Source organism: Catharus ustulatus, chromosome Z (genome assembly GCF_009819885.2).
Source record: "Catharus ustulatus isolate bCatUst1 chromosome Z, bCatUst1.pri.v2, whole genome shotgun sequence".
Classification (NCBI taxonomy): Eukaryota; Metazoa; Chordata; class Aves; order Passeriformes; family Turdidae; genus Catharus; species Catharus ustulatus.
The window spans coordinates 59,198,425-59,219,581 of NC_046262.2; the positions used below are offsets into that span (position 1 = coordinate 59,198,425).

Genomic DNA, 21,157 nt, shown 5'->3' on the forward strand with positions numbered 1-21,157 from the left:
GCAAATATTTTGACTGCCTTTGAGTTACCTCAGTATAAAATGGCAATAACTAAATGAGGAGGTGGAGCAATCTTATGATATTCAGTTAAAGCAATGCCAGGTCTTGGCCAGAATTTTAAGACAACATACCTTTGATGACAATGTGGATCTCACATGTCCTGTTATTGCCAGAAGGATCCACAGCTGTGTACTGGACTGTTGTCTCTCCTTTGGGAAAGAGATCTCCAGGTGCATGACTCCTAGTGACAGTCAGTGGACCACCTAGAAGAGTTAAAAGACAATGTAAAGCATTGGTAAATAAAAGAGTGTTGCTCATACCCAATCTTGACAAATGGAAAAGGAAACAGCAGCAAATTTTTAAAATTATGTGTTCTTAAAAATAGCTGAGTAAAAAACCTCAGCAAATCTCAAACTCCAAGGGATCAAGGATGAACAGGTGGAGCTGTCTAGCTGTTTGGTTGGTCAATGTCATCTTTGCTTTTTAAAGGGGAAAAAAACCCCTAAAATCCCACAAACTTCAGCAAGTCTTGGTTTGATCTGAAAAAGGAGTAGGAAGTCTTTTGTCATGCTTTTGATAGAAGTTCTAAGATAAATATGAAATGGGCTGTGTATGGATGCCTCTTTTCCCCAGTCCTTCCCTATCAGCAGCCTTGTAGCCACGAATGTTTGGGTAGGTGGAGGTAAAAGTCTAACTGAAACAACAGTTCTCCTGTCCTGGAGCAGGAGAGGGCTGAATGGTGAATGTGTGTCTACGAAAACAGTATTTACTCAAAGCAAAAAATCCTCCACACCTACCTCACTGTGAAATTTAATTCCACATCAGTGTTCTAGCTCTTTTCTGATGAGATTTATTTAAGTAGAATATATCAAACTAGGCTGTGATACCTGTGTGTTCATCAATGTCGCATGTATGTTTTGGGGAGCACTATCTCACCTGAATTGTCTGAAAATTCTGGTTCTTCCCATGTCGCTGGGTAGTCATTCTCCGCCTGCATGGGTGGTGGAGATCTGCATCTGTCAACAACAGGAGGTTCTACATCTGCAGAATTTGAAAGGATGGCATGACATTAGCTTACAGAACTACTGCCACACTCAAATAGCATTTATAACCAGAACAGGAGCTTTAATTTCATATTGATAGATACAACAAAAGTGCACACTTGAAGTTGCTGCAATTGGAAGATGCTGAGTGAATGGATAAGAGTAATTATTCTGCTGAACTCATGGTTTCTGCAGTGTTGGTCTTCTACAGAGCAAACCTTGGACTATCTGCAGGACGCCTGAATAACACAACTGTCTGACAAAAATACTTGAATAATGATTTGCATCAGTAATATGTTGGAATAACTTCGGAAATTTGTTGGAATCTTTCAAGAAGTAAATAGAGATTTATGATGAAGGCAATAACTGACAACAAAATAAGTAATTTAGTAAATCAGTGTGAGGAGAAATCTTAACAGTCAGAAAGAACAGCAGAATGAAATACACCCCAAACTGAACATGCAATTTGTGACTGCACACACGCAAAGCCTTTACAGAGATGACAATACTCCTGGGCTTACAACTGCACACATAAAGGCCACACTGACTCACAGTCTCTTTCTGCACAAATAATAAGGTCTCATCCATGACAGACAGCCTTCCCAGTGATTTTTACCAACACTTACCAATAACCTTGACATTGAATGTGCATCTTGCTTCATTGCCTGACTTATCGGTTGCTGCGTAAGTAATGTCAACTTCACCAATTGGGAGAAGAAATGGTGGTATGAAAGCTGGGGTAACATGAACTGAGACCTGTTATAGGAAAACACTCATTATTTAAAAGCCAAATCTGGTTACTAATCATGATATTCTTGTTTCAAAGAGTGGACAGAATAGTATCCTTCAATGTCAAGCCTGTTCATGCTGAATGTAAACAGCCTCTTTAAGTAATAAGGGTGGATTTTACAAGAGTGTTCCATGTCCCTTCTTAAGTCTGCCTTCCTTATAACAACAGGGATCCCTAGTTAGGATCTGGACCCTGACCTGGTGTGGATTACCACATTGTGCATTAAGAAAATTCCATACTGACCCTTGTTTGTCAAATGGCACTGAAGGTACGTTATGTCAGCTTAGAACCTGCTTTGCCTGCTGACAGTTCTCCAGCCGCAAGGGCAGCTGACGTGGGAGAGGAATGGAGCAGGCAATTGTGGGGTAAAAGTACTCCAATATCCAGTTTTGCTCTATGTACATGTACATAGCCCACAGATGCTTCAGTATGCCATTTGGGTTCCACAGTTCAATGAATGACCCTGTGTCAGCAAAGCTGTAGTACCTGACCATGGCTATGCCACAGAAAATAATGAACTTAAATCTCTTTTACTGGGAGAGCTCAGTTTCCCAAATAGCTCAGTGCAAAAAACTCCTGCATTAAAGGCACACACAGACTCTCTGTTCCTCTGCTGACTCCAGATAATGCATTCAGTTGCTGTAACTTGATCATGCCTGAGCCTGTAGGGAATGTTGATCTTTATGAAACAGCTCTGGAGCAAGTTTTCCTGGTAACTCCATTTCCAGACCCCCTGACATGAATAGTAGCCAATGGCCACATTTCTGAACCTTGCAAAGGAAAATCAGATTTATCTTTCTCACTCAGGAAGCTGAAATTAGTTTTTACTTATCACAGCATGTACTTGTTAGCTGTTTAGATTAATGAACTGGTTTACTTCCTTCTGAGACGAGTTTATTAAACTTCTTCACATTCTAAGTGCTCATTTTTAAAGCAGCTGTCTTCATATTATAAACAAGAGCACATTCTTTCTTTCGACCACATAAATATGAGATTTTATGCACTGAAACTTCATGCAGTGTTCTGCGACTGCATAACTCTAATCCAGACAGAAAATGCTGAATTCTCATTATACAAACTTTCCAGAAGCTTTTTCTTCTACTTCTGCTTATCAGAAGAAAGAAATTCCAGTGGACCATAAAATTAATCAAAATCAGAAAGACGCCTCCAGTTAAGTAGATACAGACTTTGACTTGCCTCTTCACCAGAGTTATCCTCAGCTGTTGGTACCTGCCAGCTGATATTAGCAGAGTTATGATGTTCCAGAGTCACAGTCTCAATATTGTCTGGGCAGTGAATCTGAGGTGCTTCAATATCTAAACCAGAAAAAGACAATCTGGTTTTATATGTGGTATTACAGAAGTAGAACCTTATAACCACTTTTTTTCGTACTGCCTGGAATACAAATTTATTTATTTTTGTAAACTTCCTGTCTTTACCCCTTTGTAATTCTTGCCCAGAGATTAGTAAAGTAATAGTAAATTCTCCTGAGGAAAGGACCGATTTTTGCTGTATTTTTGTTTATCACTGAGCACAACAATATTTTGGTTTCTACACAGAACCAAACCCCAAGTGATAAATAAGAAAAAATTTGCTTCTTTTATTAGCCTTCCATCCCTTCCTTTTCAATCCTGGCCCACACAGGACACATACTGATGAAAACACTTATTTCTGGTAGTCAGGGATGAAAAAATAACTGAAAGTAGTTGTGACATGATAAAGGTACTATGAACAAGACAATAGTGACTCAAGTTCTCTGGAGCATGATGTGGAACTGACTGAAAAGTAAATTCAGGCAGCAGTTGAGGGAAATATTCCTTAATAAACTCCTGTTACAAGGTATTATGTAGGACAAGTGGAGTCTTCTTGTGACATGTGACAATGCCAGATAGTTCCAGAGGACTGGTGGCACAATATCAGCAACAGCACCACCACCATCTACACCTCAAGTTTCTCTGATAAACTTGAAGTACTTCTTCAGTTCCCTGGCACAGGGCCTCACAAAACATTTGTGGTCAGGTTATTTTATCGCTGTAGAGCTTGATAAATGGTCTCTAGAATCATAAGACAAGGACTCATTTGGCTCTGAACTCTATCCCCAAGAGGCTTTAAAACAACTCAGAACTGATACCACTTATGTTTTTATTATGAAACAGTTCCAGTAAAAACATAACTTGGGCAATTAAATTACAAAATTAAGAATGCAAAGCAATAAATACATGTGATTTTGCCTTCCTTTGAACTCATTCAAATAAAAATTTTATTAAAAATGCACTCTTATAAATAACTACCACTTATGGTTCACACTCCCTTGACCACAGCCTTCAGGCTGGGGCAAATTCCACTTAAAAGTGAAATTCTCTGAAAAGGCTAATAATAAATAAGTCAGAAAGAAAATGGCTCTTTTGAACTGGCCAAATATGTTGGCAGCAAAACAGAGAAAGACAATAACAAGAATGAAAGCAATTGAAATACAACTGTTCATTCTTATTCAAAAAGAATAAGCTTCAGAGTTTCTCAGTGCCTCCTACTTTAGGGGTTTATGCACTGGTAATATCTAAAAGCTTGAACCCAAGCCATGCTGTTTTACCTTGATCTAAACACTTCAGCTTGTGCTGGGATCCCATCAAATATTAAAAACTGTGGTTTGGCTCAGGTTTACACAAGAGATTCAGAAAAACAATGTGGTACATCACAAAATGGGAAACAGTATGTTTAAAGAGAGAGACAAAATCTTCCTGGCCTGTACAGAGTGAAAAAGCCTCAGTTTCTGTAGCGACCTGGCATGACGACTGTTGTGTTTTCTGTACTGTTCCATCACCCAGTGGCTGGCAAGGGCCCCAGTTTGGGGGAAAAGAATTCTCAGAGCATAACAGTTCACAAAGAGGTAAAGAGCATATTCCCAGACAAATTCCTGTTTTTATCCTACTAAAATCCAAAGCCAGACCCTTTATGCGTGTGTGTAAGGGAGTAAATAACCTAACACTTCTAGAAGAGATGGGTAAATATGGCAGAGCCATACTGAAATGCAGGTCATCTTCTGCCCAACTTTATACTCTGTGTCAGCCAATACACTTGGTGCTAGTGAATTTTGGCCTTAACTCTTGTGCACTGTTGCTTGGGGCATGTCAACAGCCACGCCACTCAAAGACAACTAAAATGAACATTTCTCTATAATCTGTCTATTAGCCAGGGCTTACAAAGCCTTTACAGTTCTGGTCTCACTACAGGCTTTACATAAACTTGTGCTAAACCAGTAATGATAGTTTTACCATTGTCATTTTATTAGAAGTGTGGGTTCCACTTCGAATATCTTCAAGCTATGAGTTTTCACCTCTACTTTGAAATTTCAAATTCACCTGCACATCAGGCCTTTTATCAGATAGCTTCCAAACTGAGAGATGGATCCCAGGAGAGGCACTTGAGGATGAGCACTACAAGATGACACTTAAGGAACCTTTGAACTCCACAACTACAAGTACATCTGACAGGCAAACTAAAGGTACAGGCAGTACTTCTTACATACTGTTTAAGTTGTGCTTTCCCCAGTTCAAGCCTGTCCTCACTCAGTTATTTGCTGTGTGCTTCCCTTCAATTCTGCACTCATGTATACACAGACATGATTTTGTGCTGGTCTCTACCTTTACACAGAGCCTCCTGGATGTTTGCACTCCATCTCCCAAATGAAATGCACCTTATTTCTTCTCTAGCTCCAGACAAGACGAATCCTTGGGGACAGCTCAGCTGGCACACAGTCCCAGAAATGGCAGGCTCCAGCCCACAGCTGGGAGGGAGAAGTGTCACACCTGCTGGTTTCTGGAGGATGGGACAACGCTTTTCTGCAAGAGAGCAGTAGAACATGACTTATAACTGACATACAAAAAGTACACAAAAAAACTTGCAAATAAAGTCATATGGAAAATCAGCAGGAACACAAAATACACAGGATTTTCAAGAGTCTGTAGGGGTATGAGCGCACCAAAACATTACAACCTGATGAAACTTTGCTACTTTCAGTTCTTACTGAAGTAAACAGCAGCCAGTTTATCAGGTCTTCCGTTTTCTTTCTCATGCTCTTCGCTGAAACAGAAATGTGGTAATTTTCATGCAGATCCACTATATCTCACTCTCTATTTGATTTGCCTTTCTTTTCTTCTTTTTTTCCTTACAACTTCATCTTTCATGGTTGCTTTGCAATTGCATTTCCTTGCTTCTATGAAAGCTAGACCACAGCAGTTGAGAGAGAATAGAAGAGGTATCTGTAGCTCTTTGCACCTTCTGTACTCTATCTTGAAAAAAGAAAGGAAGAAAAGGAGGATACTCTCCACGAACTCTTTCTAAGTTAGGGATATGACACATGATTTTGCTTACTGCATTCCAAACCAAATGAAATTGGACTTGGTCTTGTCTGTGCTCAAAACAGCTGGAAAGACTCAGGGTGACCATAGGAAACAGCTGAGCTCTGTAAAATCAGGAAGGGGTTGATTGTTGCTTAAAGGCTTAAAATGGAACTTTTGAACAATTTTATTACTAGGGTTCACTACAAATCCTGAATTTCCATGTGTATCAAAGCAAAAACCATGATGTATTTAAACAGGTTCATGAAAGCATTGTTGATTCTTAAGCTGTTGTTTTTAGAAATGTTATTTTTACTTAAATATGGAAACATGAACAAAGAAGGCAAAAAGGGGTATCTCATGAATGCAGTTCGTACACTTTCAGTACTGTTTCTTACAACAGATGTCAGGCAAACGCACAAGAAAAATGCTTCATTATTCAGAGCTGATGAGAAGACTCATAACAATAACTTGTCAGCATAGAAATCATAAGGTCTTTTTACCAAGAAAACACAAAACCCAACCCAACCCCGCTACAGAGAAGGGAAGCTCTACTGAGCTCATAGCAATGGTTTAATGACAGGAAAGTGACTCACTTTCTTTTCTCTCTCTCTTCTCCTTTCCCAAAACACACAGCAAGTAACTGAAAACTGATTTTTATGAATGAAACAAATTTAAAGATTCTAAGCATTCTGTGTACTTCCCAAAATTTAAACCCTCAATGCTGAAATGTTAAAAGCCCACGCAATTAATAACTGCACTTCATTTCAATACAACACACAGGTCACAAACAATTCTACCAATTTGTATAGTTCAGGCATATACTGTTGGCTCAGCAATGTGGAACAACTCCATCAGGAATAAAAACCCCAAACCCTAAGTTTTGCTTGCTCACCACATGAAGGTAACTGACAAAAACCAAAAAGAACACATTTATTTATTTTTAAAAAATAAAAAAGCAATATTTGTAGAGGCAAATTAAAAGCATTAAAATGTGTATTAGTCTGGGAACAAGTAGAGAAACTGTGAAACATGCAAGCATGAGAAGCAGAGAAGGTTGCAGCTCTCTGGGAAACAAAAACAGCTGGGCCTCTTGCTTGAGACACGTCCAGCTATACTAGAAAAAATCAAGTACAGCACAATCCTGAAATGTCTGACAAAAATCAGGATAAAATTTGGTGTATGTAGCACAAGGGAATTTCTTTTAAGGAAGACAGGTTTTTATCAGGAAATGCAACTGTAATAGTGCTGCTTAGATTTTTTAAACTGTGATCAACTCCAGAATTTGATCAAGCTGATCCAAAAGTCTGGAATTCATTAAGGGTACAGGGATATCCATTACATTAACCATATTGATAGCGAATTAATACAGAAGAAGTATTTCTAAGTAGAAACAAGAAACTGCTTTCACCTGCAACCACCTGTGATGAAACACAGCACTGTATTATAATTCTCAACATCAAAAGGAACTTTACATATAAGAAGATTACAAAGCAAATCATGCCTCCTTCCTTCAATCCCTTTGCCAAGACTGTTTCAGGGAAAAAACCTGGCCAGCTGCTATTAGAAGTGTGAACTACTAATTCTTTAAACGCTAGATGGCATCAACAGCCTGGGTGTCATTTGTATTTTTTCTTCACTAAACCTTGAACAAAGAAAGGAGAAAAGCATCTTGCAAAATGTATTAATTTTAAACTGATTGATATTAAACTTTTTACAATGGGTAAGAAACACAAGAACATGACTATGGAGCTTTCCTGATTTTGTTTGTTTTCTCCCCAAAATGGACAAATGACAAAGCTTCCTTTTTCAGCATGTATCTTGTTTGTCAGCCACCTATAAAATACATGTAGCCTCTTCAGAATTAGCTCATTGGTAACAACACCTTTAAAGAAAAAGACAAAAATTTAAAACACATGTAATATCCAAACTTGCATTACCTTCCAGTCTGGAAGTTTGGAAAGAGATGCATGACAGCAGACCCCACAGAAGTGAATGTAAACAATCCAGGAAATGTTATGGTACAGTGTCAGTTATGGTAGTTGTGGTACAGTCTCAGAGGGCAAACTTTGCACTGATGAGCAATCAGACTGAAAGGCATTCAGAAAAACAGCTAGAAGGATACCCTGAGGTCCAAGAAATCTGTTTCAAGGTAACAGACTGAAGACAACTCCATTTCAGTTTTCTAATAGAATGATATGTAATGAATAAATTATCAATTACAAATGCCTAAATACAGCAGGATTTCCAGTACCTTTTCTATAGCAGACTGTAAATAATAGTTAGAAGCTATTTGGACTAAAAATAAACAAAAAATACCCCCATGATAATGATCATCATTCAGAAAATGGGTACAAAGGGTAGCTTCAACCTTCAAGAGGAGGATATGATATCAGTGGTCTGATTTACAGCTTTCCCTGAATAAAACTCCTTACATTTATATTGAACCAGAATTTTGGCAAGCTTGTTCTAAACAGCAGCCGCAAGAAGCAGCAAGAGATGCTTCACTCTTAGCTAAAGCTCTTTCCTTTCTGACAATCAAAGGTAACTTTCTCACTAGATTTTTCAGACTGAGCAAAAATAGGATATTGCCATGGGTAATCCAGGAATGGAGGCAATATTGCATGGTGTGAAGAAATCTTCTGATAGAGTAGAGCTGGATTTTATTAATTAAAATGCTAAGCTAGGAGGGATGAATTCAACTGATGAATATGGTTAATCTTCTAATTATAATATTCCAACTGGATTTCAGGGTCCCTTCCTTTTGAAGTTAATTGAAGTTTTTCCAGTGATTTTAACAGAAGAAAGATTAGGATCTCTTATCAAAATGTCTTGCTCAATTATTTCTTGTGGATTATTTTCATAATTTCAGAGAATGTACTTACAGTTAGAAATTTATGCTTGTCTCACACAAAGTCCACATTTTTAAGAATGTAATAAAACAGTAAAGAAATAGGAAATAGTCAGAGGTTCAAGTGAAGTCACCCTACTGGCACTGCATTTACTGGATCCAGGTGACATACTCTTCACCCTGACTTTAGTCAGCACTGGCTCAACTTCTGTATTGCTGGACTTCAGACTTGTAATTTTTTTTTTTCTTCAGTCTATGCTTGGAAGCATTTCAACTGCATTTCATCACCTTACTTTTCGAAGTTAATTCAATACCTGTCACTAGTCCTAAACAGACAATTCTGAAATATACAGTCCTTTATTTTTGGAACAGCAGTACATGGCTAACCTATCCCTGCATAGCTGGTGTGACCTGTGAATACTGACTCAGAGGTGCTTAGTTCCTAACTTGTGTAAACTCGTATTTCTTTTCTGTGAGTCCAGCAAAAGTGACAGCTGCTGCACCTTTAGTCAGCACTCATAGTGCCTGGCTAATATAAGCTAGTCCTTGCCTGCAGATCAACTTTAGCTTTATGATGGTAACTCCAACTGCTGGTTGTTAATATTTAATCCCTAGATCTACTGCTTCTATTTTTCTTGCAACACACTGTGTGACAGTGTCTGACACTAAGCAGACACAGCAGTCTTTCAGTAGTCAGCAGTCCACGCAGTATTTAAATGATAATCTGTCCACTTTCTCCATTTACAAATCCTTTTGCCCATTCCCAGCATCTAAGACCTGTATAAAACATCCATAGACAAATTCTCATTTCATTAGCTTCACCAGTTACTAAAATATGAAGAATTTCTCACCTGCAACAGCATGTGAGAAAAGGCTGCACTCTAACATGAACAGCATTAGATCAGATACCTACCCACACATTTTGGCTCCTTTGAATCCCACTGGGAGGTTCCCTGGCAGGTGAGTTTGCTGTTTCCTTCAATTTCATAGCCCTCATTGCAGGTCACAAAACATACTGTCTTGTAGGAAACATCAGCTGTTGAACAATTAATGTGTCCATTTTGAGGAGACCGAAGTCTGGGACATGTTCGAACTGCAAAGGGAAAAAACCACCAGTTCACTCTCAGCACTGAGTATCAGTAGAGTTACACTACTTTTTTCAGTTTTTCAGAGGTAGGAGAGATACTGTCTTATGCATCAGTTACAGTAGTTTGTACAAATTTAGGGAATAGAGCTGGTACAGAGTAGGTATTTCTCACAGGCTTGGTATCTTCCTCTTCCTGAAACAATCTTACATAGAATGTATGAGGTTTGGCACACACTTCCAAGCTCACCTAAGTACTGACATAAGTTCAAACTAACAAACTAACTGTGCATCTGGTAAACATGTGTGGCCTGAGCTGGTAATATCCATCAGCCTTCAAAACAGGACAGCTGCAGGCAAATGGAATCCTGTGAAAAAATGTGTGCTCTTGGGAGTTTCTAGTCTCCAACAATGCCTGAGAATTTTTCCAGGGGATTTCAAGCTGGCAGGCTGGTATGGGCTGAGTACATACCAGGGAACAGGCTAAGACCTTATGTACAGGTCGGACGACAGTGTCCCAGTACTCAGGAATTTTCCCAGGCACTCTGGACTGTATTCACAGAGCATAGACATGTGTCAGCAAATCAGAAGAGAAGATGCTCAACATGCTGGAGGAGATAGACAGAGAAGGCTTGTACACTAGGTCCATGAGAGATGAAAAGGAACAAATCAGGCTGTTGCTGAGACAAAAGAGACCCTTTCAGGTGTCAGGCATGGAGACAGTCTTGGCTGCTCCTCAGCACAGAGGCTTTTCTCCTGTAATGTCTTGCCAACACTGAAAACAGTGTGATTCCAAGGAGAATGCAGTCCTGTGCAGGATGTGGATGCAGAAAGGGAAGCAGGAAAGTGAAGAGTGATCATCAGATTTTTTTATGGTTTTACTACTGAATCTTGATGCTGCAATCTAGAACAAAGTTCCTCTGTAATTAAGGCTGATCTCAGAAGAGATGAATGATCATAGTAGGAAAAAAATAGCAATGATATGACCTGGGTTTATGTTATTTGTTTCAATGTCATAATCCAAGATTTTATAGTAAGACCTCTTTCCTTTGTACTGCCTTTTCAGCACAGATCCTTTTCAGCTAGGATGTCATGCTACAGCATTTATGTCCTTGGTCCCCTCCACATGAGTGGGAAACTGATTAAAAACTGATCTCAGCTGAAGTTGGCAGATACTGTTCAGTATGTTTAAAAGAGGCATGAAACCACATAAAGGCAAACGGTGTGATTGCTCAACTATATAACCACGAAGGCACGAAGGCTACTGTCACCTAAACTCAGGTAATCACAGAATGGTTATGGTTTGAAGGGGCCACTGGAACATACCTAGTCCAACCTCTCTGTTATGCATTGCTCATCCTAGACCGCATTGGACAGGGTTGTGTCCAGACAGCTCTGAATATCTCTAGTGAAGGAGACTCCACAGCCTCTCTGGGTGGTCTGTTCCAGTGCTCAAGTCACTCTCATTGTAAAGAAGTTCTTTCTTGCACTCAGGCGGAACTTGCTATGCATCAGTTTCTGCCCATTGCCTCTTGCTCCATTGCTTGGCACCATCAAGAAGAGCCTGGCTCCCTCCTCTTCAGATACTTATATACATTGATATGATCCAATCTCAGTCTTCTCCAGGCTACAGCAAATCCCAGCCTCCCAGCTCAGGTCCAGCTCTCCCAGCTTCTCATCCCTTCCTCACAAGAGGACTGCCATTCTCACTTGATTGTTTCCCACAGCTTCTGTTTACCTTGCCAGCAGGAGGGCAACCTCTGGTGATGGGTGGTTTCAAAAAGCTGTTTCTCTGCTGTGATTTGGGAAGCTGATTTCACCAATTAACCTAATCTTGCTCCTGCCAGGTGGGAGGCAAAACATGATTCTCTACAAACGCACTCAAAGGGAAACCAACTTGGCAACCTCTCCTTTCTCCAGTAATTGTTTACTCTACATACAAGTGGACACCACTAGACACCTCAAACTAATTAATGGGCATGTAGGCTGAATGCTGCTTCAAATGCAAGCCAGGTCTATAATTACCAGCAACTACACAGCCTCTGAAAGCTACAAACAACAGATGTTAAATAATGTATTTTTTTAAACTATAGTGGCACCTAAGTGGAAAAAAGTAGTAAAACCTATGAATATGGGATAAAAAATACGGCAAATAAACCAACTAGATGTACCTAATATAACTTTGTATCACTTTGTATTACCACTTTACTCTCTGAAGGTATTACTACTCTTGTGTTTGCCTATACACAGGCATTCTTTAGGAAGTGTATTTAAAAGCTGTCTTAAAATGTTCATTTTGTGAAGCACTCTGAGCTTCAGAGCAGCTGCATAATATGCTGTATCTTAACTCTAGTAGGGGGAGTAAAAAAAAAACCCCAACATATTTACAGCTGAATCTCATGTACTTTATACACAAAAAACCCTTCTCTTTCAAGGTTTTCAGCAATCTGCAGTAGAAAGAAGCAAATTCTATCAAACTCTATTACTTAGGAAGCCTGAACGAATTAAGAGCACTAAGGAGACTCTTGTCCATGTTAATGTGCCTACAGAGAAAGCAGTCCCTTCACTACCTGCTGTCTGGCCATTTCTTCTGAAAGGACTGCACAGCTGCAGTGCTCTTACCTCCTCAAGTGTTCCAATGGTCACGCTCACTGTCTCAGCAGAAACCTGCACCTGAGCCCATGTTAGCTCGGTCATGGTTCCAAGCATAAACACCAATCCATCCTCTTATCAGTAACACATTTTCCATGACCAAGAAACATTTCCATAAAGCCAGTGAAAGCAGCAGCAACAATAACAGTATTTTCTGCTTGCTCTGGGGTTTCTCCTAATACATTTTTTCTGGATTAAATATATGATTTGCAGTTGGTTTTTTTTTCCTGGGTTACTGTTAATTGCCTGACATATGACTGCATTAATCACTTTCTAATAGCACAGCAGATTTTAGCTAGCAAAAGAACTGAGGAGTATTTAATGTCAAAATCCAAAGCAGTGGAAAGGGATTTTCCTTCACTCTCCTCTTCCTAATTTATGTGATAAAATACTCTCAGGATTAACAAGACAGCTATAAACCATGCCTTTGATCTTTCTCCCTTTCATAGTCTGAGTGAATCAAGACTAGCAGACCCAGCACATGTAACAGTGGGATTTCTAATTTTTTTTTTTTTTTAATTGGACGTCTTCAGTATGATGGACAATTGCACAAACAAAGCAAAAATATATCCTTCCAGTGCTTCAAAGGATATCACCTCAGTATCAAGACAGTATCTCAATGCAGACTTTTCCCTTACTTTCCAAATTCCCCATTAAAGAAAGATCACACCCCCACACCTAATAGGTGAATTTGTTTAAATGCTTCCGAAACATTTTCAAGCACTAGAATCTTGCACTCCTTCATGAAAGAGAAGATGAAGCATCCCTTCTTTGAGGCTCACTGCAGCTTTTCTCAGAGTTTTTTGCATAAAGAGTGGCTGTATGACAGAAGCTTTGACAGAGGGTGCTCTTTCCCACTATCCCAATCTGTCTGAAGCAGCATGCATCTTCAGTCTAAGTTTTGACTGCTGGAACGTCCACAGCTCCCAGTCCTGCTACTGAAGATACCCTCACAATACTGGCCAGCAATTTATTTTCCATTGAAACCTTCTCCTCTTGTCACTGGAAGCTAAAAAGGAAACCTAAGATTTATGGGATTATTTGAAGGAAGTTCCTACAAATCTAAGGTGAAATAAACTGCTATATAAAGAATGTCTCAAGAAACTGATGTCTAGCTCAGATTCCTCCTTCCAGAACTGTAAATTGCTGTTTCTTTCAATGCTGTACTGTCATAAAGGGCTAATTCCTCCAAAGATCAATCCTGTCCTTTTCCCTGAACACAAAGCCACGACAAGAGTTACAGAATGAACGTATGGCTTTTTATTTCTTAGCATCCAGTGCAGCACATTAATGTCATATGTGCTGCCAATGAATAATGGCATTCAAGTCAAATTAAATATGCTGAACTACATCTTGTGGCTGTTGAGGTGATAAGGACTTCTACCTGGTTTTTTTTTTTTAATTCTCTCCTTGGAAGACATACCAGGTAGATTTACATGGGATTGCAGTTTTCATTCTAAATCATCAAAAAACCCAGCCTCAGGCAGTTTTGTTGTAGCAAAGCAAAACTCTGTTCCTATGAGAAAATCCATAAAAAATGTTTTACAGGATGCTCTTTGTGGTGTCTCCTCTCTTTCACACCTTCTCTTTATTTCTGGCTGACATTCCTTTCTAGTGAACTTCTAGGGTATTGTCAGTCATTCCTTATTCTTCTGTAGGCCTTGTTCAAGTCCTAGGCGTTCCTATTTTTTGGTAAGAAGAAATTGTAAGAAAGCAAATTTGAATTCTTCCATGGTTAATGTCTCCCAACAGCAACACCCCTCTATGCTGAGTGTGGTGGACGATCTAGAACAGCCAGGTAGCAAGGTCTTATTACATATTTAAATACTTGGTAGGTTCACTGGATTTATACAGTGTAGATACAAAAATGCATACAAATTAGGTAGACAGAGGGGAAGAGAGGTTTCAGGAAAAAGACGGTATATTCACTTGCAAAAGACTGCCTATCTAATAAATCTTGCTCTGATTTTTAGAAAGGAAGGAAACAGGGTGTTTGGGGTGCAGCCAACCTTCAGAACTTTCTTTCACACACGGGCTAACAGGATCAGATCTGCACACCTGACCATGTAGTGAGTAAAGAAAACCACTGTAAAGAATGAACAACAGAATACAAAAAATTCAAACACATACCTCTGCAAGTAGCCTCTGATCCAGACCACTGCCCATTTGGTTGACAAAGCCGGATGCTGCTTCCCACAAGATCAAATCCTGCTTTGCATCGGATTCCACAGGCAGCATTAAAGTAATTGTTGCAGACATTCTGGACAAAGTGACCATTTTCAGGGGGCTTCAGTTCAGGGCAGTGAACAACTGAATAATCAAGCATCCATAATAAAGTGGTTACTAGCTGGAGTACAATAGACCACTGAAGGAAAACAATCTTTTAAAATTTCTAACTCAGCTTGCACCTTGGCATTTTTGCTGGTTTGGAATGACAGAGAAAATCTTGGAGGCAATTTGACATGTCTCTCACTGTGCAAAACCACATAAAAAAATGTTCCCAGTACTGCATTGTGCATTCCAGGGGTATTCTGTTCCTGGATGGAAACACTTACCTTCACAGGTTTGTCCTACAGCACGATATCCCTCCTGGCATGTGCAATCCTCAAGGGAGGTACTTCCTGGTGGGGAAGTATGATTCTCATCAGGACATGAGATGCAAGTGCTGATTCCACCTGGTGAACCTTCAGGCTTGTACGTTCCTGGTGGACAAGCTTTCAGCAAAAGAAAGCAAAAGGAATTCAGGGCATTCACCTTTCACCTAGCATATTTTTTCAGGTGTGTTGCTTTACTCTTATTACATTATTCATTTATATATTCAGTGTCACTTAGGCAGGAGCACTCTCCACTTAAAGTATTGCAGAGTTCTTAACAGGTTTGAGCTAATGCCTACCGGACTTGGTGGAGTTATCTATAGTGACTGTCTGGGGAATGACATTAAGTCCATGATTAACCATCTTGAAAAGAAACCCAGTCCCAGAAGACGCACCAGATTTTCACCGACATAACCTGTGCAGACCATATGAAGACATTCTTGATTCAGAAGTGTAAGAAATTAGTTCAGACTTAATCCTTGACATTCAAAACTTCACAGATGTTTAAAGCATACAGATTCATAGTAAAAAGCTAATACAAGTCAGCAAAACCCCCTGCCTTGGATTTATGTGTTATGGTCACATGGTATATATAATCTATATACCAGATGTGCTAAAATGTGAGAGGTACAAACAATGAAGGAATTAATCAAAGCAAGTGCTCCTTGAAGGCTTTGCACTCATTTATACTGCATTTAATATTTTTACTTCTGTGCACCTACACACACAAGCTTTGAAAATATTCAGATGATGTTTTCTAAGGCAGGGAAAAGGCATAGGAAAAAGGCACTTCTCACCAAAGAACTTCCCATGGGCTTGATAGTTCTGATTCTTACTGCTCTTTGCCTTGAATTCTATTCTTCAGAAAATCACTGTAATTATTTGTCTTTCTTTCACAAGATGTGTGAATTAGAGAAGTGACTAATCAACAGGTGCTGCTGAAGTGACATTCTGGATGACCAGATTACCACTTGAAACAAAGACACTTGTGCTGAAAAACGTAAGTCCTAATGAAAAGTTCAGGAAATGCTCTGAGATGCAATAAAACCACGGATACCCAGCCAAAAAAACTCTCACTCCATTAACTTAACTGTCAACAAAACGGCCACATTTTCTCCCTCAGATGCAGGCTAGGCTCTCATATTCTCCCCTTAGTCAATCTGTACCATTTGAATGGAATAAAAAACTGTATAACCATGAACATGTTCAAGTGACTTCCCCTTTACACAGTTAGGTGTGCCTTGCCTGTAGAGCTGGTCTCTCCTATGGAGCTGTATTTCCTGGAGTCCAGACATGTGGCAGCATCAACCTCCTCTTTGGTAGGTGTAAGACCAACTCGGTCTAATCTGTGACTTAGATGCTAAAATACTCTGCTTCTTGTCTTGCTAATATAAACCCACTTTCTAGGCAACTCGGAAAAAAAATCAAAACAAAACAAAAAACAAAAGCGAAAGAAAATCCATTCTCCTTTTTTCTAACCTGTCATGAGAGAATTGACTTTCATAAGCCAAGTTGTATGGAATATACCCCCCCGAAAAATCAGCCAATATGAACAGGTGGCACTTTCCAGAAAGAGGATGATTTTTTGGATAACTTCCAGAGAAATACTTCTGTTGGTTTTTCAGAAAACTTTGTGTGGTTTTTTTTTTTGAAGAAAGCAATTGAGCAGCTTCCAGTTAAGAGGCAAGTATGGGTGCTGAAACTGGATTCACAAATTTGAATTTTAAATGCACTTTTAAAGAGACAATGATGATGCCTATTGAATAAGGGATATAAGTACAACAAAAAAAAGGCATTTCAGGAAGGAAATAGGGCAGAAAAATCCAAACAGATTTGGAGATGGGAGTTTTTAATTTTTGTTTTGGGATTTTCAGAAAAGTATTGAGGAAAAAAAAGCCCTTTAATATAATTTACCTAGTCTTCACATCCAAGACAATCTTCTTGGACTTCTACTGCTTCTTTCCTTTGTTGTGTGCAGAGATTCTTGTTTTGGACATCACATGTCTCTGAAATATTCTCTCCTGCTTTAGATGATCAGAGTATCAGAGGCATTACTCTGAAATATTTCCATCTGGCACTTTGTGAAGGTCTCTGTGCATCCTTTTAAAAACTGTATCCAGCACAAAGTGATGAAGTGCATCCAAGAGGAGACAGGAAAGAGTGAAAATTAAGCATCACAGGGGACCTGTTCTATGACAGAGCTGCCCTCCATATGCCAGTTGAAATAAATTAGCCTCTTTTTTCCATGTATGGCATATAAAACAACATCTAAACTAGGTGATTCATTCCAAAAAATCCCACACCATAACCAACAAACCCCAAACCTAATTTCACTCTTCCTTTCAACCTCACCTTACATAAAAAAAGAGCAGCAATTTTCTCTTTCTGTTTTGAGAACTATGGGATAAAAGTAATCAATCATCCTACGATGTGAGCATTTTTAACAATAAACCCAGTAATTTGCTTAGAGCTTTGAATCAGTCTGGCTTTGAAGAAAATGATTAATTCTGAAATCACACTTACAATTTGCTCTTTCCAGTCAAGCAGCAGGAGGTAAATAACACTGTTAAAATGGTTATTAATGTCTCTACTGAGAAAAACATGTGTTCCCAAATGTCCTCATTCCTTTTGTATGTTTCAAACGCTTATCACTGCCTTTACAGGAAGTGGAACTATATACCAACTTGGCATTTTATGTGGAATTTTTTTCAAGTCTGAATCCCCACTCATTGATCCCACATACACCCTAAACATATTCAAAATACAAAACTCCACCCAAGTTTCATTCAGAGTCTTTGCCAGAAAGCACTGGCTTACAGAGATATTTCCAAGTGTGTGAGATCACACAGCCTATCCTGAAATGTCAAAGAGATGGTTTAAGAATAGAGCATAAGCTCCCTGTGCATTTCCATCATTTCTGAAACAGTCACAGAGGTTAAGCCTGGCCACAGCTCACGTTAAAACCATCCCAAATCAGCTGTGGATGAGCAGAGCCCTGATCATCTGCCCCAGACTGTCCACACTTGACCCATCTAGACTGCAGACCCATCCCAGCCAGCATGACCCAAGTCTAGACTCAGTGATGGATTCGAAGCTAGGCCAGAGCTTAAGGGGCAAGCACGTCTCAAAAGCCCAAAAGCTGAAAAGCCAAATTTCATTCTAGTCAGCTGTATGCATTCATCGACTCTGTACCAGCAAAAAACTGACTACAGAGAAAGATCATATTCTTTGGTGCTAATCAGGAAAAACAATTAAAATTTTTTTTCAAGGTTTGCTTCCCCTTTCCAACAATGTCAGGGTGTAAAAAGCCTCAAAACAGTGTATGAATAAACCCCAGTGTAAACAGGCACCAATTTGGCACTGTCAAGAGTGACAAAAAGAAGCAAGAATTTAAAAATGGGAAAACAGTTTGAAGTGTCAGCCTTTAATGAGAGATGAAACTCACGTGCACATTGCATACATTATTTCCTCAACAAAAGATGTGACTTTCCACATGTGAACCATGTTGTTCTCTGTCCAGAAGCTAGGGGAGGAGCAAGGAAATGCTTTTTGTTGCATGTAATTCTCCTCTTGAAACCAGAATAGTGAACACTGAGCTACACCAGAGGATTACCTCTTTGTTAGGGGGTATCTGGAAGTGGGGATTAGTGTTCTTACACAAATAAGCACAAGGCCCAAATTCCCCAAGCACACAAAGATGGCTCATATTGAAGTTGTCATCAACAAGCTGTTTTCATAAAATGGCAGATATTCATCAACAGTTCACATGCAGATTCTATTTTCTGTAGTAAGGACAGTGCAATAACTTTCTGACCAGAAATGATAATGAAGTAATACTTGGTCACTTCAGCATGCCTCATGCATTTTCCTCCTCACATATGTTCTCCTAGGGTATATAACTAACTGAAAAATTGTAAGAAAATCAGCCATGATTTCTGGTTTTGAATATTACTGGGCTTGATGACATGTTGGGCTACCAATGGAGTGCACTTTCTTATAATTAAGTTGCACATAGAAAAGAAATCACTAGAAAAGAAATATGATGGGGGTTTGCTAGAAACAGACACACAGGGCAGACATAAAAACATTTCAGTCAACTAACCATACTGACAGCACAACTCTGTGTTGAGATGTTTGAAGTTAAACACGGATTGTTAGAAAAGGCTGTTAAAAAATGAAAGAACAGATTTTCAAATTCAGTAGGAATTCTATTCTGTCTTCCTACAATTATGAAATAACTGACATTTTAATCTTCACACAAGAATTTAATATTGTAAAAGTGACAACAACAATAAAGGTTTATTTCAGAGATTCACCAAACAATTAATATGCATTATCCAGTCTGACTTTTTTAAAACCGTAAATACTAAAGCCATCAGCAAAGTTAAGCAAACTAGCACTGAACCCCCACAACAGCATAAAGACTCCAGTCTGGACTTAAACAGGTGAAGATCATGGGACAAGGGTTCCTCTACTCTGTGACACGGGATCACAATTCTTCCTCTAAATGTACAAGTACAAATTTTAAGGATAAATATTTCTGCCTTAAAAATATAAAACTTTCAAAATCCTGGAAGAGCAGGCAAACTCAATTTCCTCTCCAACTAGTCTCATGCTATAAGTCACTGAAATGGAATTATTCTTCAATTATCCCAGTGTTAAGAGAGAGGAGACTCAAACTCCACACACTTCAAAGATTAATTTGAGGGATTTTGTATTTTTCTTCAATGCATAATTTCTCCTACTAACTACCTTTACTAAGTAATCCCTGGAATGAACCATTTTTTCCACACTTTATGCTAATGAAGGATCTGATTAAGGATTTATCTTTTGTGGGACATGGCAGGAATCAGCTAGGCAATATCCTGCTCTCTTCTGCATCAACTTGAGCTCTATTGATACACAGCTACTCTGATGACTGTGGTCTATAATTCTCATTTTCACCCCAAAAGCGCAACGCCTAAATGAAATGATACCTTGATGCAAATCTCCAATAGTCCCTATAACTCAGCCTCCAAACATTTTCAATGAGGAAAGAAAGCCTAGTTTGTCATTTAATCTATTTGTGTTTATGATACTGCAATTAATTTTGTTACATTTTATTGCATGGACAGGTACTCAACAGACCTGTCCCAGAATCACAGTACACCACGAATACCTGTTTTTACTTGGTTTCCTGGTGCTCACTAAAAATAATGGAGCCCATAGGTTACAAAATCTCCAAACACTGGACGTGGCGATTTTCAGTTGTGTGGTTCTTACATTGGACATACGCTTCCTTGTGTTTTCAGTAATTTCTTGGAAGTTATGTGGAAGATCCACAATCAAAACCTGAAATTGACTAATTTTTTGTCCTGGCAGAGCTGCAGTCTGAACTGTGTGTTTACCCTTGTCTGAGCTGTGGTTTTACCCTTCCACTCCTTTACTTCACCTATTATTGCTATGCCTTGGCAACAATGGGGAAAAAAAAAAAGAAGCCATCACTGTAACTTCATGTGTGTGAAAAAAGTGCTCTGGTAGCTATATTTGCCATTAGTCATGTTTTAAATTTGCCACCAGGAATAGGCCTGACTACAAAACTTAGTTATTTTACTAAATCAAAATTAAAACTTTAATAATTAAGGATATATGGAGAAATTACAGTACAGTATCGTGCTACATCTTTTTACTTTCATATCTGCATCTCTCAACATGATAAAGAACTGCATGATCAGATTTGTCTAAGGGTCAGGCACATCCTCGCTTAGAAGCAGCAGTAGGAACAAGGGGGTATTACGAATTTTTTTGACAATAGCCTGCCAAATAAAA

General features: G+C 39.0%; 1 protein-coding gene across 2 annotated transcripts in view; it reads right to left on the minus strand.

The window, feature by feature from the left end:
* The window catches only part of SVEP1 (sushi, von Willebrand factor type A, EGF and pentraxin domain containing 1), a 122,316-nt gene that overhangs the window by 65,886 nt on the left and 35,273 nt on the right, over positions 1-21,157 (minus strand). For both annotated transcript variants that reach the window (XM_033084849.1, XM_033084848.1), the window contains exons 4-11: positions 15,311-15,469; positions 14,886-15,065; positions 9,933-10,112; positions 5,473-5,670; positions 3,029-3,147; positions 1,668-1,797; positions 935-1,039; positions 130-261 (exon numbers count right to left, since the gene is read on the minus strand). In XM_033084849.1, the coding sequence (XP_032940740.1) occupies positions 130-261; positions 935-1,039; positions 1,668-1,797; positions 3,029-3,147; positions 5,473-5,670; positions 9,933-10,112; positions 14,886-15,065; positions 15,311-15,469 (1,203 nt within the window). The remainder of the gene's footprint in view (positions 1-129; positions 262-934; positions 1,040-1,667; positions 1,798-3,028; positions 3,148-5,472; positions 5,671-9,932; positions 10,113-14,885; positions 15,066-15,310; positions 15,470-21,157) is intronic.